Consider the following 22,248-nt stretch of genomic DNA (forward strand, 5'->3'; position numbering starts at 1 on the left):
CAGCCATTTGGGAAACACATGTCCCAGGAAGAGAGGCTACAGGTGGAAGAGGGCTGTGCAGCTCCATGAGACTACACATAGGTGACAAGGAAACTTTGAGTGGTGAGACCACGAGGGTGTTAGGTTACATCTACGGAGGCTCATGAAACCAATCCCAAGTGAAGTAGGCTGACCATGGGGCTTCAGAGAGGGCGGGTGGTGGGTCAGTCATGCCTCTAACCTAGTCACTTAGGGACGGGCTCCTCCAGAATGGCCTCTAGGCCCATTGGGAGTGTCAAAGGAACCTATCTCATTAAGCTTTCCTTTTTTGGCCCAAAGTGGTTCTCCTCAGTTGGTTCACCTACATTTATACTATATTTAGCTCCAGACACGTGACTTTTAGCTATTTTTAGGATAAATACTTGGTACTACTGGTATTCAAAAGAATGAACTCTAGAAGGAACTTCCAAAAGCTATTTTCAAGCAATGCTTTGAGCAAGGACCCACTATCAGAAAGTGGACTACACACGGGTTACACTTAGGGGACAGCTTTTGTTGAGATCTGTCAATCTGAGGCTATCAGAGAACAACTTTTTAGGCACACCAGGACCCAAAATTACGATCTAATTTCTCTCCGAAGTCGGGGGTAACAGAGCCACTGTGGCTTACTTGCCACCTGCCAGGTGCTGGGGTCACCCTCTCCCACAGTGAGCCCAAGGGACACATTTCTTAATTGTTTTGCAGATGGAGAAGCTGAAGGTGGTAGAATCGTTTTGTCAAAGACCCAGCTCCTCTGTCCTCTGTCCCCCCTTGGCCCCTCTCCTAGGGGGCCCTTTTCAAAGCTCTTATTTTAATTCCAGTGAATTAGCAGAATAGTGTTCTATCCGTTTCAGGTGGACCGTACGAAGATTCAACACCTCCACACACCAGCCTGTGCTCCTCCCGACATGGGCACATCCTGAAGCAGACTGCTTCCTCATCACTGCCCTCCACTGGAATACACCAGGATATACACCAGGAACCTGCTGTGTATCTGGGCACTATATACCTGAGCTCTCTCTCTCTCTATATATATATAAAAATTATTTGTTTTGAACCTCCTAAATACCCATTTTCACCCCTTTGGGAATAACTATACCCCTGCTAGTGACACCTATTCGGAGGCCATGCGTAGTGAATGCCGGAGCCGGCTCCAAATCCAGCCTGGGTGCCTCCAGGCCTGTGCTGCCCCCTCAGCCCTACATAGCATGGCTGCTTTCTCCTGTTACCTTCCTGTCACGTGGTTCCCGCATGCCTTTCCAACCTGCTTCAGATAAGGTACGTATCCCTTCAGGTAATACCCAGAACCTTCAGGGTCTGGCTCTTGCCATCCCCATACTCTGCTCCAGTGATGCTGGACACGGGGACACGCTTACGACTGGCCGGCTTCTCTCCAGACCTGTACACCCTCTTGCTAGCTTCCAGCTGCTTGCTCTCCAAGACCCAGGGTGGACATCAGCCCTCCAGGGAGCTTTCTCTGAAACTGCCACCACCTCTCTAGGCCTGGATAAAGTCCTACCTTTGTGCCAGCACAGCACCCTGGATTCCAGCCTCCAAACATTCTCTATACTCCATTTTATGGACTCGTCTGCTTCCCCCAACTCTTGGGAGAAAGCTCATCCCCCGATCCCCAGGCCTAGCATGATGGGCAGCAGGCATGGCAGAAACACGGCATGAACAGAGAAGGTGCACCGGGATCCCGTGCCCATGCAATTTTAGAAACCACTTTCTCCTTTCTTCGACAACATGATACTTGTCAACTGCTGTCTGCCGGCTCTAGAAATCCTACAGCTGAGATGGGACTGGAAGTGGCCTGTTTTTCCTCTCCATGGCCCATGCATTCATGGCACCGCAGTCCTCCTGGAGACTCTACAGGCTGAGCTCCCGTGCTTACCTTATTCCTTTCCTCCTACTTGACTGCGTCATTCTCTGCCTTCCAAGTCTGAATCCTTTTTTCTCAGCGGAAATCCCTCCCCTCCTCATTCCAATCTCCCAGTGTGGACACGGGCTGCTTCTGTCTGCCTGACACCTGCATCCGGTCCCCTTTCTGGGCTTTGAGGGTCCTTGGGGAAAACCTCCCTTGTGCATTCTCGGTGCATGTGGTTTATGATGGCAAAGACCTCACTTCTGGGCTCCAGAGTTCATCTCTGAGCCAGGTCTGACCAAAGTCTTTATTCCCTCTGCTCCAGAAGGTTCTAGGGGTGAAAATAACCTGAGTCTGCCAAGAGACACCATCTGGGGATTTAAGCGGAACGGTTAGGGAAGAGAAACTCCCTTTCTACCGGCATGGGAGGATGTAGGTCTGACATGGGCCAGAGGCCACCATGTGGAAACAGAGGGCCACAGAGAAAAGCCAACACAGGGAGAGCAGACACTCGAGACAAAGGGAGTGACAAACACAGGAATACAACCCAAGCCAAGCCCTTCTATCCTCATTCCATCTCATCTGTCTAGGTGGGCCTGATGCTCCAAACCATTCCATTCCATGAATCAATGGATTTTTTTCTCCCTGTGCTTAAGGTACTGTGAAATAGATTTTTGTAAATCCCAACATGGTAGATGGGAATACTCGCACTGCTTAGCCCATAGTGGGCCTTCCACAAACCTTAGTTCCTTTACTTTCCCTGGTCAAAGCTGGCAGGGGAGGCTCACAGGAAGGTGGTGGCACAACAGGCCCACTAATCCCACCTCCGGTTGTCTTTGCTGAATGTCGGTCATGCTCAGCTTTCACAGTATTTACGTTGGAGACCAGCACCCTGATGCTTCAGTAAGGTTATGAATTCTAGAGTGAAGAGGACCTATGGTCAAAACCAGGGCCCACCCCTTCCTACAGCACCTCCATGAGCTCTCAGCTCCTCATTCTTAAATGGGGATCATAGTAGTCCCTACCCTAAGGTTTCCTTGAAGAATCACAGGAGATGGTACCATCTGAGCACTGGGCATGATGCCTGGCACATAAAAAGGGACCTGGGAAACATTAGCAAGCATGAACACCATAGGACAAGGGTATACTGGTAGAGGAAAAGAAATCAGAGAGCTCAGGTTTCATTGCTACTGTCTCATAAGCTCATTCGACTGCAGCATCAAGGACTCCAACACACTCAGGAACGAGCATAGTTGCAAAGGGTCAGCCCTTGGTTGTAGAAACGGCCACCACAGCGAGCTGGTTTGCAACCCCGGGTGCACACCTGCCACCGAGGACATAACCCAGAAGGCTTTCATCAGCCTCAATGCCCTACTTAGGTCACCTCTGTCTGGCAATCCTCCACTCTCGCCGTGCTTCAGAAGGCAGGGGAAGGGCACCACGGTCCTAGCTTCACACCTGTGTCGCCAATGGGAAATGCACTTAACCAGTTTTCTGTGTGAGCTCCCCAATGCCTCCTGCTTGCGCATTAACGAGAAACAAAAACGTCGAACAAAAAATAGGTCCTTGTCTCCTCTCGGCTGTTCTCGTGCTTGGCCAACTTCTGCATCCTACTACTCATTCAATTTCACTTCCAACCATAAGAACATTCTCCTTCATATTCCCTTTTGTGGACTGGCAGGAAGAGTCTATGAACATTCGTGTGCAGAGTCTACTGATGTTGAAACTTCTGGTTACTAAAAATCAAGCTTGGGATATATCCAAACTGGTAAAATGTAGGATAGAAATCATCCATTTTATACAACCAGTATTATTCAAAATATTTTCTGTTTAAACCGAATTTTTTGAAAGTATAGGCAGTTGTCATTTTCTAATGGGAAAACGCCTCTTGAATAGAAGGGTCTCAAAGTTCTCATTACCGTATTACACAGGCCCCTAATGCAGCTTGTAGTGTCAGCGTGCGTGTTTTGGCTGGCCTGGTCTCCATGGATGCTCGGCCACATAGCCACTGTTCACAGGGATCTGTTCCTGAGTAGGCACAGGACTGAGGTGGGCCTGTCAGAAACAGTCCTGAGGTTTTTGCTACAGCTGCTCAGGGCAGGAACTTGTTCATGTCAGGTCTGCTGAGCGATAGATAGTGCCCAGCCTGGGGGCAGCTGTGCATACTCTCTGCTCTGCTGTGTAGAGGGTCTATGATTAAAACCATGTAACGGTACGGAGCAGAGCAAAGAGAGGAGAATGCAGACCTTTTCTTACTTCCATGTGCTCAGTTAAATCCATGTCAGGCAGCTTCCCATTTACCAGTGGGCTCCAGACCAATGTCGGTTTGCAAACCACCTTGTTCTAGAGAAGGCACAATAGGGAGGGGAGTCTAGTGTTCCCAGGCTCAACCCGAAACATGATCTTGCTGGTCTGTTGTATTTATAGTGCTACAGCTGCCATCAGACACCTGGGGAAGCTGGGGGTGAACCCTTCCTTATCCCCTGGTTCTACTGAATGGAGAATAGGCCCAGGGACCCACAGCCCTCTGCCAGCAGATTCTGTCGATCCCACCTTCAAAAGAGGTCTAAATCCAACTATTTCCTACCACCTGCACTGCTACCCCCTCATCACCTTCTTCTGGACTTGTTTTATCTCCCAGCTGGTCGTCCTGCTGCTGCCCCTGATCCTCTTCAGGCTTTTTGCAACACAGCAGCTAGGTAATCCAGAAGTCAGATCACAACACAATTCTATTGCAAACCCTACTTATCTCAGGGTGAAAGGCAGTGTATTCACAATGGCCCACAAGGCTGTACATGACATGACTCCCTTCTACCCAGTCTCTTCCTGACCCTCTCTCCTACCGCTCTCCCCCATGCTCACCTGCTCCAGCCACACTGATCTCTCTTTGCTCTTCCTGAAATGCGCTGGGTACACTCCTGCCTCAGGGCCTTTGAACATGCGGTTTCTTTTGCTTGTTACCTGCCTCCAGTGGAGCCCATCTGACTCCCTCTCACTTTAGGTCTTTGCTTAAATATCACTTGCCATTTAGGGCTATCTTAACTACTTGGAATACTCAACCCAAGTCCCAGAAGTCCCCTCCCCTTTCCAGATTTAGTTTTCTCCATTATACACTTACTATCACTAAGTATCACATATCTTATGTACTTTGCTTATTGCCTATCTCCAGTAAGCTCCAGGAGGTCTGTCCTGGAGGACTGTCTGGCACATAATAGGAGCTCAAAATTAACACAGTGAATGGCAAGAGGGGAAAAAAAGAATGGAAACAGGACACCTGTTCGTCACAGAGGACGCTCGTTCAAGGGCAGAAGTTTCCTACAGCAGTCGGAGAGGTGAGGCCCAACCAAGTGGGCCCGCCTGCCTCACTCAGTTAAGCTGCCTCAGAGAATGTAGCTGGAAAACACAGAACTTTTAAAGAGAAGCTGCAAGCAGCCTTCCCAGGGGAACAGGGAGAACCAGTTCAAGGACACTGATAACTCAGGAAGGACTTAAAAATCAGCTGTTTTTATACTGTGGGTAATAAATGCCACATAATGTGCTCAATGTTTCCCTATCACCTGATTTCCAGCAAATGGCTTTCACAAAAATCTTAAAGTCAAGAAGGGTCATTATGCAGATACAGCAAAGTGAAACATGGCCCTGGAGAACCTGGAAATGCTAGGAAACTTAACTCATTTTCCAGGTTCAGGAACTAAAGCTTAAGGTGGAAATGGGGTTTGAATCCACCAAGTATCAAGGCTTAGTCTGAATGTGGAGGTCCCTGATTCCCAGGCAAAATACCCTTTGGCTTTCAGTCACAGCAGCTCTGCCTCAGGGCCTTGATCTCAATCGTGGCTCTAGCCCACCAGCAGCTTCCAGATAAAGCAGACCCCCCAGGTGGTGACCCTAGACACACTCCAGCTGCCTTGCCTTACTAAATGAGAGGCCCTGGGCTTCCCCGCCCCATAGCCGGCCCCACCCAGGGCAACGTGCTTATAGCAGAACCTAGCCCCGCCACATCCCCTCTGTGGGTACAGCCTGGCTTACTCACCTCCAGTAAACTAGCACAGCGATGAGAAGGATGAGGCACACGAAGGTCAAGGCTGATACCACAATCAGAGGGATGATCCACTCCATCCTCCCTGGAGAAGGACGACTTATCATTCCAGAGGTGTTCTTTTCTGCTGCAAAGAGAAACCATGGCAGTCAGAGGACAGGGGCAAGGGGGAATGGGGAGCCAGAGTAAGACACAGAGCTCTGTTCCACTTTGGGGTGGCTTCCAGGGGACAGGGCTGCCTGTTTGGGCTGTCCCAGGACAAGAGGGGCAATCTGCAGCAGGCACCGTTTCCTACCAAGTCCCAGACCAAGCCGGGCTTTTTCTCTAATGGCCAGTGGGAAGGACTCGCAGATGGAGGCCAAGATGTTCTCGCAGAGAGTTGCATAGGAGAGAGACATCCAGCTCCACTCCAAGAACATTACGACCCAGAGCGGCTTCTGGATACACTGAAGAAATGTGCTCTGTCCTGAACGCAGCATCACACTTCCCTCAGGAAAGGGGCTGGAGTGGTGGTGGGAGGTGGCTGGGAGCCTCTCAGGTTCCCTAGCGCCAAGGCCGGAGGAAAGGCAGGACGGGTTTTGCTAAGATAACTGGCTGTAACCACAATGGTTCTATTCTTTGCCTGCTTTGCACCCCTTGCCCCTTCCTCTAGTACCTGCCCCCACTTCTGTTTGGGGAAAGCACCTCTCCCTAAAAGATAAAGTTGTAGTGGGACAATCCTCCAAGCCTGGGGCTCCCAGGCTTCCGGGCAAGGGCAGGGGTGGCGGGCGGCACGGGACTCCAGGTAGGGCTGCCTGCCGCTCTCCCCCCTGGGGTCCCAGCCAGCCACTTATAGACTCAATTACAGCACAGTCCACAGGGGGCACCGAAGACGCTTCTGCCCAGCAGTCCCCACCCTCAGACCCCTGGACAGCCTGAGTCTCCAGCTTTCCCTCCCCTCCCATTACTCCCCACCCCCACGCTTCTAAAAGTTCATAGACAACTGGAGACAGGAAGCCCGCTCTGCTCCCGTCTAGAGGTTCACAGGCTGAAATGATCTGGGATTCTCTCTTGTCCACAGATGACTCTTACCCAAGCAGCTCTTCCCTCTGGTTCTCACAGGCCCCGAGGATCTTCCTAAGTCCCCAGGAGCCTCCGGAAGGAACCTACTCTCCTTTATACTGTCGGGAAGCTGCCCGGAAAGCTCCAGGTGGCGCAAATGAGGCTCCGATGGCTGCTGTGCGGGGCTGGGAAGGGCAGGGGGGCTCACGGCTAATCATGGGAGGCAGGTGATGAGAAAGCAAAGTTCAGTGTGAGCAGGGGGAGAAGCCCCGGGGAAAAATCTACAGCTGACTGCAGGCTGACTTGTGCTCAGCCAGGATCCTCCTGCTCTGCAAAAATGAGGCCAGCGTTCAGCCAGCCCAGAGTGTCCCTCTGCAGGGTGGCTGCGGTGCGGGGCTAATCAGTCTGGGTTTCCAAGTCAGAAAAGGTGGGCTGCCCAGGAAAGAAATAATTGGCCCCGAAAGCAGATTTATAAAGAGGCAAGGCTCCTGAGTAATGAAGAAGCGTGATACAGAGCTTTTCACCGGCTTCTTCTAGCTTCCTTTGATCACCTCCTTTGTTTCAAGCACAGCCCTGTGCATCACATTGGGCCAGATGGAGGCCGGTTCACAGGGAAGGAGACAGAGGCAGGCACGCTCTGATGACACACCGTAACACGGCATTTCACATTTTATAACTGTGCCAGCCCATCGCTCTTGACCCCTTGCTCCACGATTTCTCATTAGGTAGCTATTTGCGGAGTCTCCAGTCTGTACCCAACACGGTGCTAGGGGATGGGGTTGCTGTGGGACATCAGGCAGGAACAGCCCTGTGCTGCAGGGTGGGAGTCACCGAAAGGGGGAGAGGCAGACGCAAGAACAAGGAATTAGGATAAGATGAATGGGACACCAGGGAGAGCCCAAGGGCTATGCACAGTGGGAAGAGCTATCCTAGCCTAAGGGTCCTAAAGGTTCTGGAGGGGGCTTGTGACATGGATACCTGGAGGGTGAAGGGGAGTTCGCCAGGCTGAGTGCAGGGGAAGAAGAGTGTTCTTGACAGAGAGAATGAGAATGAAGGGGATCAAGATGGAGCAGTAGAGGCCACATCCGCCAGAGCCCTATAGGCTGAATTCAGGAGATGTTCTAGTTCCATCCAAGAGCATTGGAAGCTACTGCAGGGTTGTAAGCTGAGGCTTACAAGATCAGGTGTGCAATCTCTCTCTTGGCCTGATGTTTGAATAGCAAAGCTCTGGTGATTGGCCAGAAGAACCAGTTAGGAACGAGAATAATTGTGCTGGGCTCCAGCAGGGGCAGCCCAGCCAGGTAACTATCTGGCTGATGGTCAGAAGCATCTTAAAGACGGGAAGGTCCTGTTAAAGGAAACTATGGCAGGAGGACTGACATTATAGGTCACATGTCCAGTGAATTCAGCATCCACCCTGGGAGGCCCTGGCATACTGGGGGAACTCCTGATGTCTTTTTTCTCTGCCGGTCCCTTGACAGAAAAGGATTCTTGCCTCGGCTACCAACACAGAGATAGGAAGGGAGGGAGGCTGCATGCCAACACCAGGTCTTACTCCCCATCAAGCACTGAAAAGGACCGTTGGCTGGAAGAGGCCCTCACACCCATCTCTCTAAACAGTCACTGGAAACACCAGGTCCAGACTCTCTCTGCCATCCTTAACCCAGTAAACAGTAGCCACTGCAGGATTTCTGGGCCTTATGAGTCATGCTCTAGATGTGAGCGTCAAGGGCATAGTCCACGGTCCTATGTGCCAGCCGTTACGTCTGTCCCTCTCTCGTCCTCCACAAGCGAGGGTGCAGGTTCTCATCAGCTTCTCGGGGGAGCCTTAGGCCTCAGGAAGGACTTGCCAGAGGAGAGCACGGTCTGCAGAGCAGGGGGTCCGGAAAGCACAGCTAGCCTCCAGCTGCACGACTGAGTCACTGTTCTAACATTTCACAGAGCTCGTGTGCGAATTTTGTTTTCAAGGAGGTGGAGGAATGACCCTCAATCAGCAGCACCTGGCAGCGTGCCAGACCTAAGAAAATTCTGTTCTGCCAGCAGCTCCATGTGCCCAGGGCCTTAATCCTAGAGGCCACGCAAAAACACGAGCACTACTGGATGTCCATGTGGGGCCAAAGGCGATTTCATCATCATATTCACTGTCCTGCTTTGCCTTCATGGTACCAGAAGCCTGATATTTTCATCACATCTGTACACAACCACGTGAACTCTGCTCCCGTCCCTCTGTTGACGAATTCCTTGCTGCCCTCAGGGACAGCAAGCCCTTCCCCCAATCCTTTACCCCTGCCCCTCATTCTCTCCTGCTGCTCCTCGTCCACCCCCTATTGTGTTCCAAGAACACCTATGCAACCAGTGATCTTGCTGGGCCACAGGGGGGTGGGGGGCGGTACCCCCTCTCTGCCTTCCTCCCTGTCATCCCACTTCCAGGAATGCCTTTTCCACCTTGCCCCCAGAAGGCCCCATCGATCATCCAATCCTGGCTCAGGTGCTACTTCCTCCATGAGGCCTCCCCAAGCCTTCAGGCCGTGTGATCTCTGGAGGGCCGAGTAGAGTTCAGATCACAGGTTCAAATCCAGGCTCTGCCATTCTATGTGACTTTCAACTAATAAATTGTATCAGTTTGGGCCTGAAGTTCTCCCTCTGTAAAAAACCGGCTCCACAGGAGGGGTGGCAAAATTCAAGGGGAAGATGTGCCTGGCGTGGAGCAGTGCTATGCACCTCTTCTCATCCTTGTCAATACCCTCACCACATACTTCCCTTACCATACACGTCATACGCAATTATAACTGCTCTCCTATTCACTACCAGCGTTCCCCCAAGGGAGGGCTGACTCCCAACTGTACATGGAAGAACAGTAGTGAAGCCCTGTCTCCTATGAGCTCTGCAGCTCTGGGCAAGTTTCTTAACCTTCTCTGTGCCTTCGTTTCCTCCTCTGTAAATGAAGACGATCGTACTGCCCACCACCCTGTGGGGTGTGTGGCTTCAATGAACAAGTACACAGAAACCACATAGAACGCTGCTTAGTAGCCGTTTGGCAGCTGGTTCAAGTTCTCAAAGGGGAAGATCACCATCACCAGCCCCCACATTCTCCCTCCGCAACACCCCAGCAGCACAAGGCAGATGCTGAGGGCGACTGCCCTGTGGTATCTGAGAGCATTAAGTGGCGATCACACAGGAGCTCCAATGAGCTGGGTGTTAGCATTCTGTAGGTGCAGGCCGAACCTCCCAGTTGGCTCGGAGACCAGCTCGCAACCACTCGTCTTGCCGTCCTTCAGCAGGAACACCTGTTTCCACAGGTGTTCCTGAAAGCTCACTTTCATTCAGAGCCTCATTTGTAACCCAGCTGCCTCTTGAAAGAACTTGGCTACCCAGTTCCTGGAGGGTGTGCTCCCCTCCCCAATGCCCAAAGAGGCCCTCAGAGGAGCAGGTGTAATAAAACGGTGAACCGCCAGAAACTACTAGGCACACGTGACATGCTGCCTGGGCTGGGTATGTACTCTCCTGCTCCTGGACTTGTCCTCCAACGGTCTTCCCCATGCGAAGGCCCCCAGACACTGGAACAAACTACACACTATTCCGTACAACCAACATCGTGCACTTCAAAGTCAGGCAGACCCAATGACAAATTCTGGCTCAGGCCCTTCTAGCTGTGTGACTTTGGGTGAGTGACCGCCCATCTCTGAGCCCCTGGTCCCTCCTCTTTCAAAGGGAGACATGATGACGCTCACCTCTCAGAGGACTTATAAGAAGTAAACAAGATCATCCAATGTGAAGAAGATTGTGCAAATGATGGCCATGTAATTTACAGAGCCAGGTGAAAAATGATATCAAGGGGCCTGTTGTAAGTTATTAAAGAGTTTCAAGATGGGGACAGCTGAGCGTGAGGCCAGCAAAGGGCCTTCTGAGCACAGAGCCCATGCTCCTGAAGCTGGCTTGACGAGGCAGGCATGGAGCACAGGGCCTGATACTGAGGAGGCACCCAGAGAGTTCATTCTTCTCTTCTTTCCCATGGAATCAGGCAACAGGGCAACCAATAGGGTAAAATGAGACACTCCCAATTGTTGGGAGCAGCTCACTTTCATTCAGAGCCTCATTTGTAACCCAGCTGCCTCCTGAAAGAACTTGGCTGCCTAGTTCCTGGAGGATGTGCTCCCCTCCCCAATGCCCAAATCCTGACACCAGGATAAGTGCAGGACCTTTGAGTTAACAGAGCTTTTCCTCCCCTCATCTCCATTTCTGATTTATCCAGATGGTCTGGTTTTCCCAGCAGAACTAGCCTTCGATTCCTGCCTGCTGTGGGTTGTGTGAACTGGCAGCCCACACGTGTGCCTGGCTTGGCACCCCTCCCCCACTAATTATTATTAGATTGTGAGGTAGCTGCCAACATTAACAGGCAACAGAGTTCACATAAACCAACAATGGAATCGCCTACCAGCAGTGTTTGAGGTTGGCAACACGGGCTTGAATTCCATCAGGAATGGCAAACATCAGCTGGAAACTGGCAGCACATTCTCTTCGGACAGGGCGTGTCTCCCTAGTTTGCCACAGTCCTCGCTGCTCCCTAATGTCACACACCAGACCTGCGTCCTCACCCCTGGCCCTGATGGCAGCTCACTCTAGGCCCTCTAATTCCAGTCTGCTGGGGGCGCTCTGACCCAAGTGATGCTGAAATCACTAACCTGGGTCAAGAGAAGGCACTGCTTCTGGACAAGGCACCTTTCTTAATTGAATAACTAACTTCACCAAAGGGATTTTATTTTTCAATCAATTAGAAATTAACCAGGCTCTTGCTCCAACCATACCATGGGGGCCATTTCCCTCAATGAACTTGGTGGGACCTTTCTCTTACTTTTTCCAGAGCTGCACCTTGCTGGTCTGTGTGCACCAGGATGAAATGGGATGGGGGTAACAACCTCCACCCCCCTCTCCCTCCACGCCTGTGGCTGTGATAAAGGGATGCAGGGAAGGTAAGAAGAGGGAGGCCAGCCGGAGCTGGGACTCAGAAGAATGAGTCTCCTGAAATGTCTTCCAGATAAAACTTGGAGCAAGATGCTACCTAACCTGCTCTGAGCATTCGCAGGAGGAGGCAAGGATGAATGACCTTCCCCACATCCCCTCTGCCTCCCAGCTTTTATTTCAGCATCCAACAGAATCTGAGTAAAGTGCCTCCATTCTGCTTAAAAAAAAAAAATTAAAAAAAAAAGAAAAGAAAAACAGTTTTCAGTGGCATATGTCATCACTGAATTAATGCTGTTTGCCTTTTACTGGCTTGGCTCTCATCCCAGTAGAAGCAAATAAAAACGGAGTACATTGTACTATAAATGCTACAGGCAGCGATGCATCAGATGGACGCATGTGGAACGCGCCTACCCCATGGTCAGGGCTCAGCTTCGGCGGCGGGACAACCACCCCTACGCCGTCAAGGCTAAAATGAGCTTGGATCCGAGAGACCACTCTCAGGAGTAGGCGAAAGCGGGATTCTTTCCCTTTTCAGCAAAGAGCAAGAGAAGGACACACTCCACACTCATAATACAGCCTGGTTTAACGGTGGGCAACTTGACTATATTTGTTCTGAGTAACACCGCTCATTAAAAACCACCCACATCCACGAATTAAGATGGCTGCTTTAAAACACACACACACGCACACGCCAAAAAACTGTGGTTAAAAACACACATAAAACTTACCATCTTAACCATTTCTAAGAGTGCGTTTCAGCCGTGTCCAGTGTATTCACACTGTTGGGCAACCCATCTCCAGAATCTGTCTTTCCTCAGCGAAACGGAAACCCTGTACCCGTTAAACCCTAGCCCCCCTACCCCCAGCCTCTGCCAGCTACCTTCTCCCTCTGCCCCTATGACTCTGACGACCCTAGGCACCTCACACTCATGGAGTCACAGACTCGTCTTTGTGCCACTGGCTTATTTCCCCGGCATCCTGTCCTCAAGGTTCACTCGTGCTGCAGCGTGTACCAGAACGTTCTTCCTTTCTGAGGCTGAATACCATTCCATTGTATGTGGAGACCACATTTAATTCATCCATGCATCTGTTTGGGTAACAACCCAAATGTGCCTCCCTCGGCGACTGTAAACAATACCACTGTGAACATGGATACACAGGGATCTCGTCAAGACCCTGCTTTCAGTTCCTTTGGGGAGCTACCCAGCAGTGGGATGGCTGGTTCATATGGCAGTTCTATTTTTAATTTTTTAAGGAACCACCATATTGTTCTCTACAGCGGCTGGACCGTTTTACATTCCCACCAACAGCGCACAAGCGTTCCAAATTCCCTCCATGTTCGCCAACGTTTGTTATTTTCTGTTTGGTTTTGTTGTTTGCACAGTAGCCCCCCAAGCAGGTGTGAAGTGAGAAGGTGGCTGGTTTTTTCCAGGGCCACAAAACGCGTCTTTATTTTTCTGGAGCCCTGGCATTGTCTAAACCACGGCAGCAGAGACACGACTGTCAGTTACAAACACACGTATCCTCCTGCAAGGGGCCCGGGCTCTGGACTCCCATTACTGTGCAGGAGCTGGATTAGAGCATCGTGTGATTCCATCTGTATTACCACCCGAGGGGCGCCTGTGGGGCTCAGTGGTTTAAGCCTTTGCCTTCGGCTCAGGTCATGATCTCAGGGTGCTGGGATTGAGCTCCCGCATTGGGCTCTCTGCTCAGCAGGAAGCCTGCTTCCTCCTCTCTCTGCCTGCCTCTCTGCCTACTTGTGGTCTCTCTCTCTCCGTCAAATAAATAAATAAAATACTTAACACACACACACACATATGGTTATATAACCAAACACACACACGCACACGCACACACTACCACCCGGAGTCCCTGTGAATAAGCACTCCTTGCCCCTTCACGGAGAGCTCCCTTCAACACATGCAATCAAACAATAGTCTGTCAAATCTCCTTCAGTCAGGCATTGGAAAACTAGAGGTCTTTGATAATCCCAATTACACTCTAAGTCCTATAAGTACTCTGGTCCTGATCTACCAAACTGCCACCACAGACCCTTGGTGGCAATATCATGGGTCCTGGACATCAGTTGGGAAAGAGCTCATCCACGATCTTGGATCAAATACATACGACAACCTGAATTCCTGACCCCGGCCTTCATGGAATGTCCTGCTTGTTCTCAGTGGGGTCTGGTTCCCCACAACCAAGAGATATAGACTCTGTCTTAGTTCAAAGATTAGTTCGCACAGGACAGAAACTTCCAAGGGGCCAGAGGCTTTCTGGGAGGACACAAAACCATGTCGGCACTGAGCAACTCCTTCAGGCTGCTCCCAGCCGCTGCATGCTGGCCCTCCTGGGAAGATGACAGCCGAGAACAGGGACAGGCAGGATAATCTAAAAAACATCTTCAAAAAGAGGACCTGACCCACGAAACTAGCCCTGGCTGCCAAGTGCTTTGGAAAGTCCCTACAACAGCCTGCTTAATTTATTTTAGATAAAGTCTCCGACAGTTCCCTCCATGTCCACACAGTCAGGCTGAGCACTACATCCATGATTCCTGCCCTGTCTGCACGAACCTGTCCTAGCCCCTACTTCTGTCCTTAACGATTTCTTTCCTCAAATGAACTTTGAGAAGGACACTGCATATTAACATGAAAAATCAGAGTTTCTTGAGCACAGCAGTGTTGGCGCTTGGGACCAGGGAGGTCTTCGTTGTGGGTGGCTGGTCTGTGCAGGGTTAGGGTTCTCAACAGCATCCCTGGTTTCTCTCCAACTAGATGCCATGGGCAGCCCCCTCCCCAGGTACAACAACCAGACACGTTTCCAGATGTTGCCAAACGCCTTTGGGGAGTGTAGGGACAGAATCCTCTCTGGCTGAGAGCCTCTGCCATAAATGGAAAACTGCTATTTTTCTCTAAAGCACACATTCAAATAGTCACTTAATAATTGACATGCCATCTGAAATCATCTCGTGTTGCCCACTCAGGGAAGGAGCCCAAAGCCAGAGGGAAAGCAGTGCTATGTGAGGGGCACTTCCCTGGCCTGTGCTGGAGCTCTGTGTTGCCTGGACATGTTCCTTAGCCTTCTGTGCCTTAGTTCCCTCACTGGCCAAAGGCAACAAGGACAGCACCGCCCCCCCAAGGGTGCGATAGGACCACAAACACAGTCGGGCTTTTAGCACAGGCAACAGCAGCAAAAAACAAATGTCACCCAGTACTGTTACTGTTTCTAGAATCAGAGGTTTTCAAGGTGGGTTCCTCAGAGCTTGAGGGTTCCAAAGGGGTACCTCAGGGTTTGCCCAAAGGAGTGGGGTGTCTGGAGCTTGGCACCCACCCCTGTGGTTCAAAGCAGAACAGCAGGAGGTCATGAGTGGCTTGGTCAGTCCGTTAAACAACCGACTCCAGGTATAAGTTTGGGTCATGGGATCGAGTCCTGCGTCCGGCTCTGCGTTGAGCTCAGAGTCCGCTTGTGACTCCCCCTCTCTCTCCTCTTGTCCCCCCCTCTTGCTCTCTCTCATTCTCTCTCTCTCTCCCTCTAAAATAAATAAATCTTAAAAAAAAGAAAAAAGAAAAAAGAAAAAAAGAAGCAAGAGGCCCAACGAACTGACTCTGACCATTCTCAGCTCATGTTTCAGACAGAAGGAGGCCAGGAGACTGGTCGGCTGACCCCAGAACTGTACTGTCCTTTAAGTACCTGGCTCAGGACTGACCCAGAGAGGGGCGGGTGCAAGATTTCAGGGAATGAACATTTCTCTACTGGGGTTCTGAGCAGGATTCAGTCTGAGAAAGGACTTTCCCTGATTTGAGGAAACGAAGATGGAAAGCCCTAGCACTCAAGGATTGTTTTATAGACCACGCCCACCCTGAAATGCTTCTGCCAGGGCCTGCTGTCCTGCACACCACCCCAAGAACATCTTATGGTATGCTTTGGCTACTGGGGGTGCCTGCACCACGTTCTGCCTGTGGCTCACAAGAGAGGGGCTGCAGCAGATTTCCACGCGGCACATGTCCCATCGAGGATTTCCCACTAGCAGAGGCCAGCACAGAGACACAGCAGCTGCGCGGAAGCCTCTAATCCTTCCCATCGGCCTGCAGGGCAGCTGGAAATGGAGCTATCAGCTCTACACCAAGGCCAACGACCAGCAGTTCCTACCTCCCCAGTCCAGAGATGTGTTTAGTTGGCGTATGTGAAAACGAAAAATGAAAGGGAAGAAAAAAGGAAAATGTCTTAAAAATTGGAACGCATTTAAAAATTGAGAGATACTGCACAAAGATTTGGATTTCTGGCTTGCGAGGGATCTTCAGCGGCTGTAATCAGAGGAACTGAGTGAGGCTGTCGTCTTTAGAAAACACACGTGCACTCTGATTTGCTGTGGTCCTCCCCGCTCCCTAATATCTGCTTCTCTCACTGACCCCACCTGTCTGCCTTCTGTCATTGTCTGAGTTTGCGGCTTCTCCCACAGAAGGACTCCTCTTCTCCTTCCTTGTGAATTCATACCAAAGCCACTACTCACAGGACTTACAAAGATGTTATCAGACATCATCGGAATTTAAAACAAGGCTTCTGGAGATGCTGGTCAAAATATAACACAGTTTGTAACTTTAAAGAATTAATGCTTGTTTCAAAGAGGCTAAATGTAGGGGACCTGGGTGACTCCGTCGGTTAAGCGTCCGATGCTTGATTTGGGCTCAGGTCATGGTCTTGGGAGTCTTGGGATTGAGCCCTGTGTCGGGCTCTGCGCTCAGCAGGGAGTTTGTGTGAGGTCCTCTCTCTCCCCTCTGCCCCTCCACACCCTCCATCCCGCTCGCTCTCTCTCTCAAGAAAAAAAAAAAAAAAAAGAAGAAGGCTAATTATTGATGAAAATAATTGTGTTTACTTACCATGAAGAAAAACTAAGTGAGATTTAAAGAAATGTACATACAAAGTCTTTAAGTCGCCACTAATATGCAGGTGAGAGGCTTTATTTAAGAAGTAAATGCCGAGCGGGAGGAGGCAGACGGAGAAAGAGTAGGAGGGCTGGAAGAGAAGTGAGGTGGTGGGATCATGGACTGATGTGAGGTTGCGGGTTTTACCCTTGGGTCACTCATACCCTTCGTCAACCAACAAGCACACACGTATTTCGGAAAATGTGGCTGTGCAGGTCAAACCAGGCCCACTGTCTGGTTCTGTACACGGTGTTTTGTTGGAACTCAAGCACATCTGCTCACTTACATATTATTCTGGCTGCTTTTGTGCCACCTGGAGGGGCTGACAAGTTTCGACAGAGACCTATGGCCCACAAGGCTTTGAGATGTGAACCTTCCCCCTTAGATGTACATGTTGAGGGAGTGGCTCTGATTTACCAGCCTGCGGAAAGAGCACAGTTCCTGGAGGTCATTCCGAATGGCAGCTAACTGGGGACAAGTCTTGGCATGCTCCTTACTGTCCAAGGAGGATGACAAAAGAAAGACCCACGAGGAGCCTCCTTATGGTTGCCATTGTGATTTCGTGGCCTGTGGGTTGCAACAGCACCTCCTTACTTGTGATGGACCACAAGGGAGACTCCATTTATCTGCACTGAGAGCTCTTGTTATACCCATTTTACAGACGAGAACACCGAGCATAGAGACTGCCTTGAAGAGTAGGCATGAGTCCGGGGCAGAGGCTACTGGGGTGACCTGACTCCAGAAGGAACTCTGCCGAGATGGCACATGGTGATGCTTCATGGCGGAAGCTGGAGACCCACACACCCCAGCCCCGGGGCTCCAGATCCCCAGGGTTCACTGAGTCTTTCCCTTTCCCTGGAATCAGATGCCAACCCCAATGACTCATTGCCTCCCCCCCGGAACAGACACAGGTCCCCCGCTGCTCTCTAGTCTCACAAAGTACAAACACTCCCAACCTAAGTTCTCAACAGCCATCTTTGTCGGAAGTATGGGCCAAACAGTGTTTAAGAGAACAGGCGGAGAAGATGACCTTGCCAGAGCCCTGAGCCCAAAGGCAGAGTCACTCAGGATTGAAAATCTGGTCTCGACAAGGTCTACCACTAGTCTATGGAGAAACCCCACTAGTCCAAGCCACCACTGCCCTCACCGCCTAACTGGGTTTCTTGTGTCTCTTCCTGCCTCCCCTGTATAACCTCCACAAAGAGGCCACAGGGGTCTTTCAAAAAGGTTAATCAGACGAGCCAGTCTCCTGCTGAAATCCACCACTGGTTTTCCATTTCATTAGAATCAAGTCCTCAGCATGGACCATGAGGCCCCTCCTGGTCTGAGCTCCACCAGTCTGTGAACTCATCCCTTCTCCCTCCTCCTGACTCTCCAGGGTCCACACGCACTGGCCCTGGGATCACATCTCCACCACTCCAAATTCATCCCGACTTTGGGTCTCTGGACCTGTATTCCTCCAGCTCTCTGCATGGCTACCTCATCACCATGGGGTCTCCACTCAAATGTCATTCCTCGACCTCTTGATGCCCCCCTGCCCCCCGCCCCGACCCTAGCACTTGCCACTATCTGATTTACACACTCATTTTTTGAAATATCCTCAAGCTTCCCCACTAGAACAGAAAACCCTGGAGAACAGAGGCCTGCCTTGATCTGGGTCTCATTCCCAGTGCTTCATGCAGTGCCCAGTACACAGAGAGTACTCCGTAAATATTTCTTTAATATCTTCAAACATAAGAAATTCTACTGTCTCACAGTAATTCCTAGAGGAAATGTCACCATTCGTGTAGGAATGGCTTCAAACGGCTTTGTAAGTGGCCCGCTATTTCCATTCCTCAACTCTACAGAAGGCTACTCTACACCTTTCCCAAAAACTGGGACAAACTGAGCAACACCCACAGGAAACCCAAACTTCAAAAAACGAGTCCATACCAGCTTTAAGGAGGAACGTAATTCAAAACATGAAAATTTATTCTAAGTTGTATCTTAACATACGAGATCTCAGCTTTAGATGAATTTTAATGTTTACAAGTGCAAAAGCAAATAAATATTTACCAGTTGCTTTTTTTTTTTTTTGCACTCTTATAACTCCACAACAGCTTAGATGCAAAAAAAATTGTTGCTAAACATCTTGTAGTCTGGCAAAAAGAAGAATTTCTTATTAAGAAAACCCCTCACAACAATCACAACCCCTCATGCACACGGCTGCCTCGCAGACTATCAGGATGGTTTGTTAGGATCTGAGCACAGGATAGAGCAAAGAAGCACTACGGGTAGGGGTGACCGGGGATCGCCAGCTCAGGGCGGGGGCCAGAGCAGCCACGGCCCGGTCTCACCATCAGCTGGGTACTGCATACGGCAAACGGGATTCTGGCAGAGAGAGCCCCACTGCTTGGGCGAGGACTGTGGGCTCCCCACTGAGCAGGGAGCCTGACATGTGCTCGATCCCAGGACCCTGGAATCATGACCTGAACTGAAGGCAGATGCTTAACCGACTGAGCCACTCAAGGCGCCCCTCACTGTGTAGTTTAAATCCTCAGAGTTATTCTGCAGTAAGTAGATTTGTTAAGGGAACAAATATCACAGTGAGACTTATTCCAGCCACAATGAGAGAGGAAGTTATTCTTATTATAATAAAAAATACAGACAGACAGATAGATACACACACAAACATCTCTTACGCCAGGGACATACACGATCTCAGGAAGACTAAGCACTTTCTGGAGCTTCGTCTCCCATCTCATCCTCAGTTGAGGACAGGCCACTTACCTGGATTAACAGTGATAAATTTGCTGTCCTCAGAAAATCGGTCCCCTCGGGACATGGGCTTTTTCGATGGCATCTGGGGCCTCCTGGAATCGCTCCCTTGGAAATGCTCCTCTGTGACTGTGGGGGGCACTTGGGTGGAGGTGACCGAGCCAGAGTCCAGGCCGGGGCGGGCATCCCTCACGTCATCGGGCTGGTCTGTGGGGACGGCAGTGCGGTCCTGCCTGGGCCCGGGCAGAGTCTGATGCCCCCCCTCCTCGGCCGTCCTGTTGGCGGACGATGGTGTGGGGGTGGGCTCGTCCTGCCTTGGCTCCTGGGCAGCGTGGGTCACCCCGCTCTTCTTCTTCTCAGGATCCTTCTCCCCCTCGTCCTCGTGCTCCCGCTCCCCGTCCTCGCTCTCACTTTTCTCATCCTTCTCCCCTTCTTCTGTGCCCTCGCTGTCCTTGCTCGGTGCCGAGTCGCCGTCGGGGCCTGGGGAAGCCAAGGCCTCCGTGGTGGCCAGGACGGGCCTAACGGCCTGCTTGCTGGCAGAGGCGGCCGTGGGCAGGCGTGTGGGCCACACCGTGCTGGGGAAGGAGGGGATGCCACCGCCGCTGAAGCCCAGGCCGGCCAGGAGCGTGCTGGTGACCACCGAGGCCACGGTCGCCTGGCTGCCGCTAGAGGACGGGCCCATCCCAGTCGCCATGGAGACAAATGAGAAGGGGATGCCGGAGGATGTCCAGGTGGAAGAGCCCGAGCTGATGGGGGCCATGTCGGCTGACGAGGCAGGAGACGCTGTGGGCTTCAAGGGGTCACGGGGGGAGGGCAGGAGAGGGGAGAGAAGAGAGAGCAGAGTGGTGTGAGTCATCAGGATAGGGAAAGAGGCCCTGGTTATGGCGCTTAATGAGTTCTACTCATCTTTGATTCTCCTCACAGGGTTTCTCAAAGAGCAGTGCCAAAGATGACACGAGGCAATCCGTGAACAACCATCTCTGGTCTTAATGGTTACACAATTACTTGCAGTGCATTAAAGAACTTAACTAGCCTATCACACCCAACTTTTCACTGCTATGGCTTAGGAGGAAGCCAGGTATCAAAAGAAGAGTAAGTACTATTAAAGTTGGTGGAAAAAAAATAACAACTAAGTAATAAACTGGCCACGTCAGATGTTTGAGTGATCCCGGGGTGACCCTGGAAGACACAGGCGCCCTTGCCTTTTCATACACCAGAGGCCCTTGCGGAGAGCACACAGCAATTAGGTCCAGAAAAGCCCTCTGGAGTGGCCACCCGAGTCAGCAGCAGCAGGGTTGGAAGAAGAAGCCACACTCCACACTGCCCACTTTGGGAACTGGCTGACAGCCGTGTGCCTTTGGGATGGGCCCTGCACGGCTGCCGGAACTTCCAGAATCTCTGGGTCTACATGGTCTATCCATGTCCACATATATGGCAACAGGAGAAATTCCATTTAATAAGAACCCACTGTGTGCCAGGCCTTCACACCCTACCCTGGAGGCAAGCAGGTTCATCACCCCATTTTATAGGTCAGGAAACCGAGGCACAGAGATGCTGAGGGCTGGAGGGAGGGCTGCCTGTGTGTGAGTCTCAGCTCATTCTTCCTACCACACCAAACTGGGGCTTACGTGTGGGAGCCACATATGGTACCTCAAGGAAAATAAGAAATGTTGCTCTAAGTTATCCGTTTAATTTTAGTTTTTATAACCTGGTGTACAGAACCCAGATTTCCATCCCATCACTTCTATAGTTGAAAACAACACAGTCAGAACAACTTGGATTTCATACCATTATCACCATATTGTAGCTGGGAAACTTTGTAGTTTAAGGATGGCCGAGTTAGCAAATGTTAGGTTCTAAAGTTGGTTAATGAAATTCCAAATGCCACGTAAGATAAGGTGCCCAAGACAGAGAAGTCAGATGGTTTGGGCTTGAGTTGACAAGCCCCTGTCTGGGGGATGCTGAATACATTACTTTTAACTCATTGAGCCTCAATTGCCTCATCCATAAAATGGGAACAATAGTAATACCAATCTCATGGGATGCAGCCAGGAGTAAATAAAATAATAAAATAATCTCTGTCTAAAACCCAGGAAACACCAGCAAATTTTAGACTACTACTGTCATCACCAACACTATCATTAATATCATGATTGTTATTCACACTAGAAATGGCAAAGCTTAGATATTAATTGAAGCTCCAGAAATCTGCAAATCCACGTAACGCTGGGAAGTGAGAGCCTCTGAACTTTAGCATATGTCAGTGAAGAGCTTGGAAGAGACCTTTTCACTCCTTTTCGAGTACTCCTACATTGTATGATCTCACAGATGATAATTTAAAATCGAGACAGTTTTTATCTTGGTAAGAAATACAGTATAACACAACTGCTTTAACTCTGTCGCAAAGCTTTTTTTCATAACACACTGAATTATGAACAGTGAGAAATGTAAGGGTTTCTGTATATTCACTGCTTTGTGAGCAGTTTAACAACATCATACTGCCACCTCGTGGTGAAAGTTTTTACTGCATGTGAATGAACAACGGGCCAGACAAAGCAATTACCATCTGCTACTTACCACTCCTGTTTTAACAATTCTAGTCCCTTGGAATATTCGAGTAGTATTAGCTGAAACAAAGAAATTACATT

The 22,248-nt window shown here is 50.5% G+C and overlaps 1 protein-coding gene across 5 annotated transcripts in view; it reads right to left on the reverse strand.

Annotated features, from left to right (window-relative positions):
- PTPRG (protein tyrosine phosphatase receptor type G) overlaps nt 1-22,248 on the reverse strand; it is a 698,698-nt gene that overhangs the window by 75,613 nt on the left and 600,837 nt on the right. For 4 of the 5 annotated variants that reach the window (XM_013052475.2, XM_004738287.3, XM_013052484.2 and 1 more), the window contains 3 exons: nt 22,178-22,227; nt 19,613-20,390; nt 5,913-6,045 (listed from right to left, as the gene is read on the reverse strand). In XM_013052475.2, the coding sequence (XP_012907929.1) occupies nt 5,913-6,045; nt 19,613-20,390; nt 22,178-22,227 (961 nt within the window). The remainder of the gene's footprint in view (nt 1-5,912; nt 6,046-19,612; nt 20,391-22,177; nt 22,228-22,248) is intronic. The other variant, XM_013052481.2, reaches the window with a different exon arrangement.

The sequence above is a fragment of the Mustela putorius genome, unplaced genomic scaffold (assembly GCF_011764305.1).
Source record: "Mustela putorius furo isolate JIRA1106 unplaced genomic scaffold, ASM1176430v1.1 tig00000095_pilon_pilon_pilon, whole genome shotgun sequence".
Taxonomy (NCBI): Eukaryota; Metazoa; Chordata; class Mammalia; order Carnivora; family Mustelidae; genus Mustela; species Mustela putorius.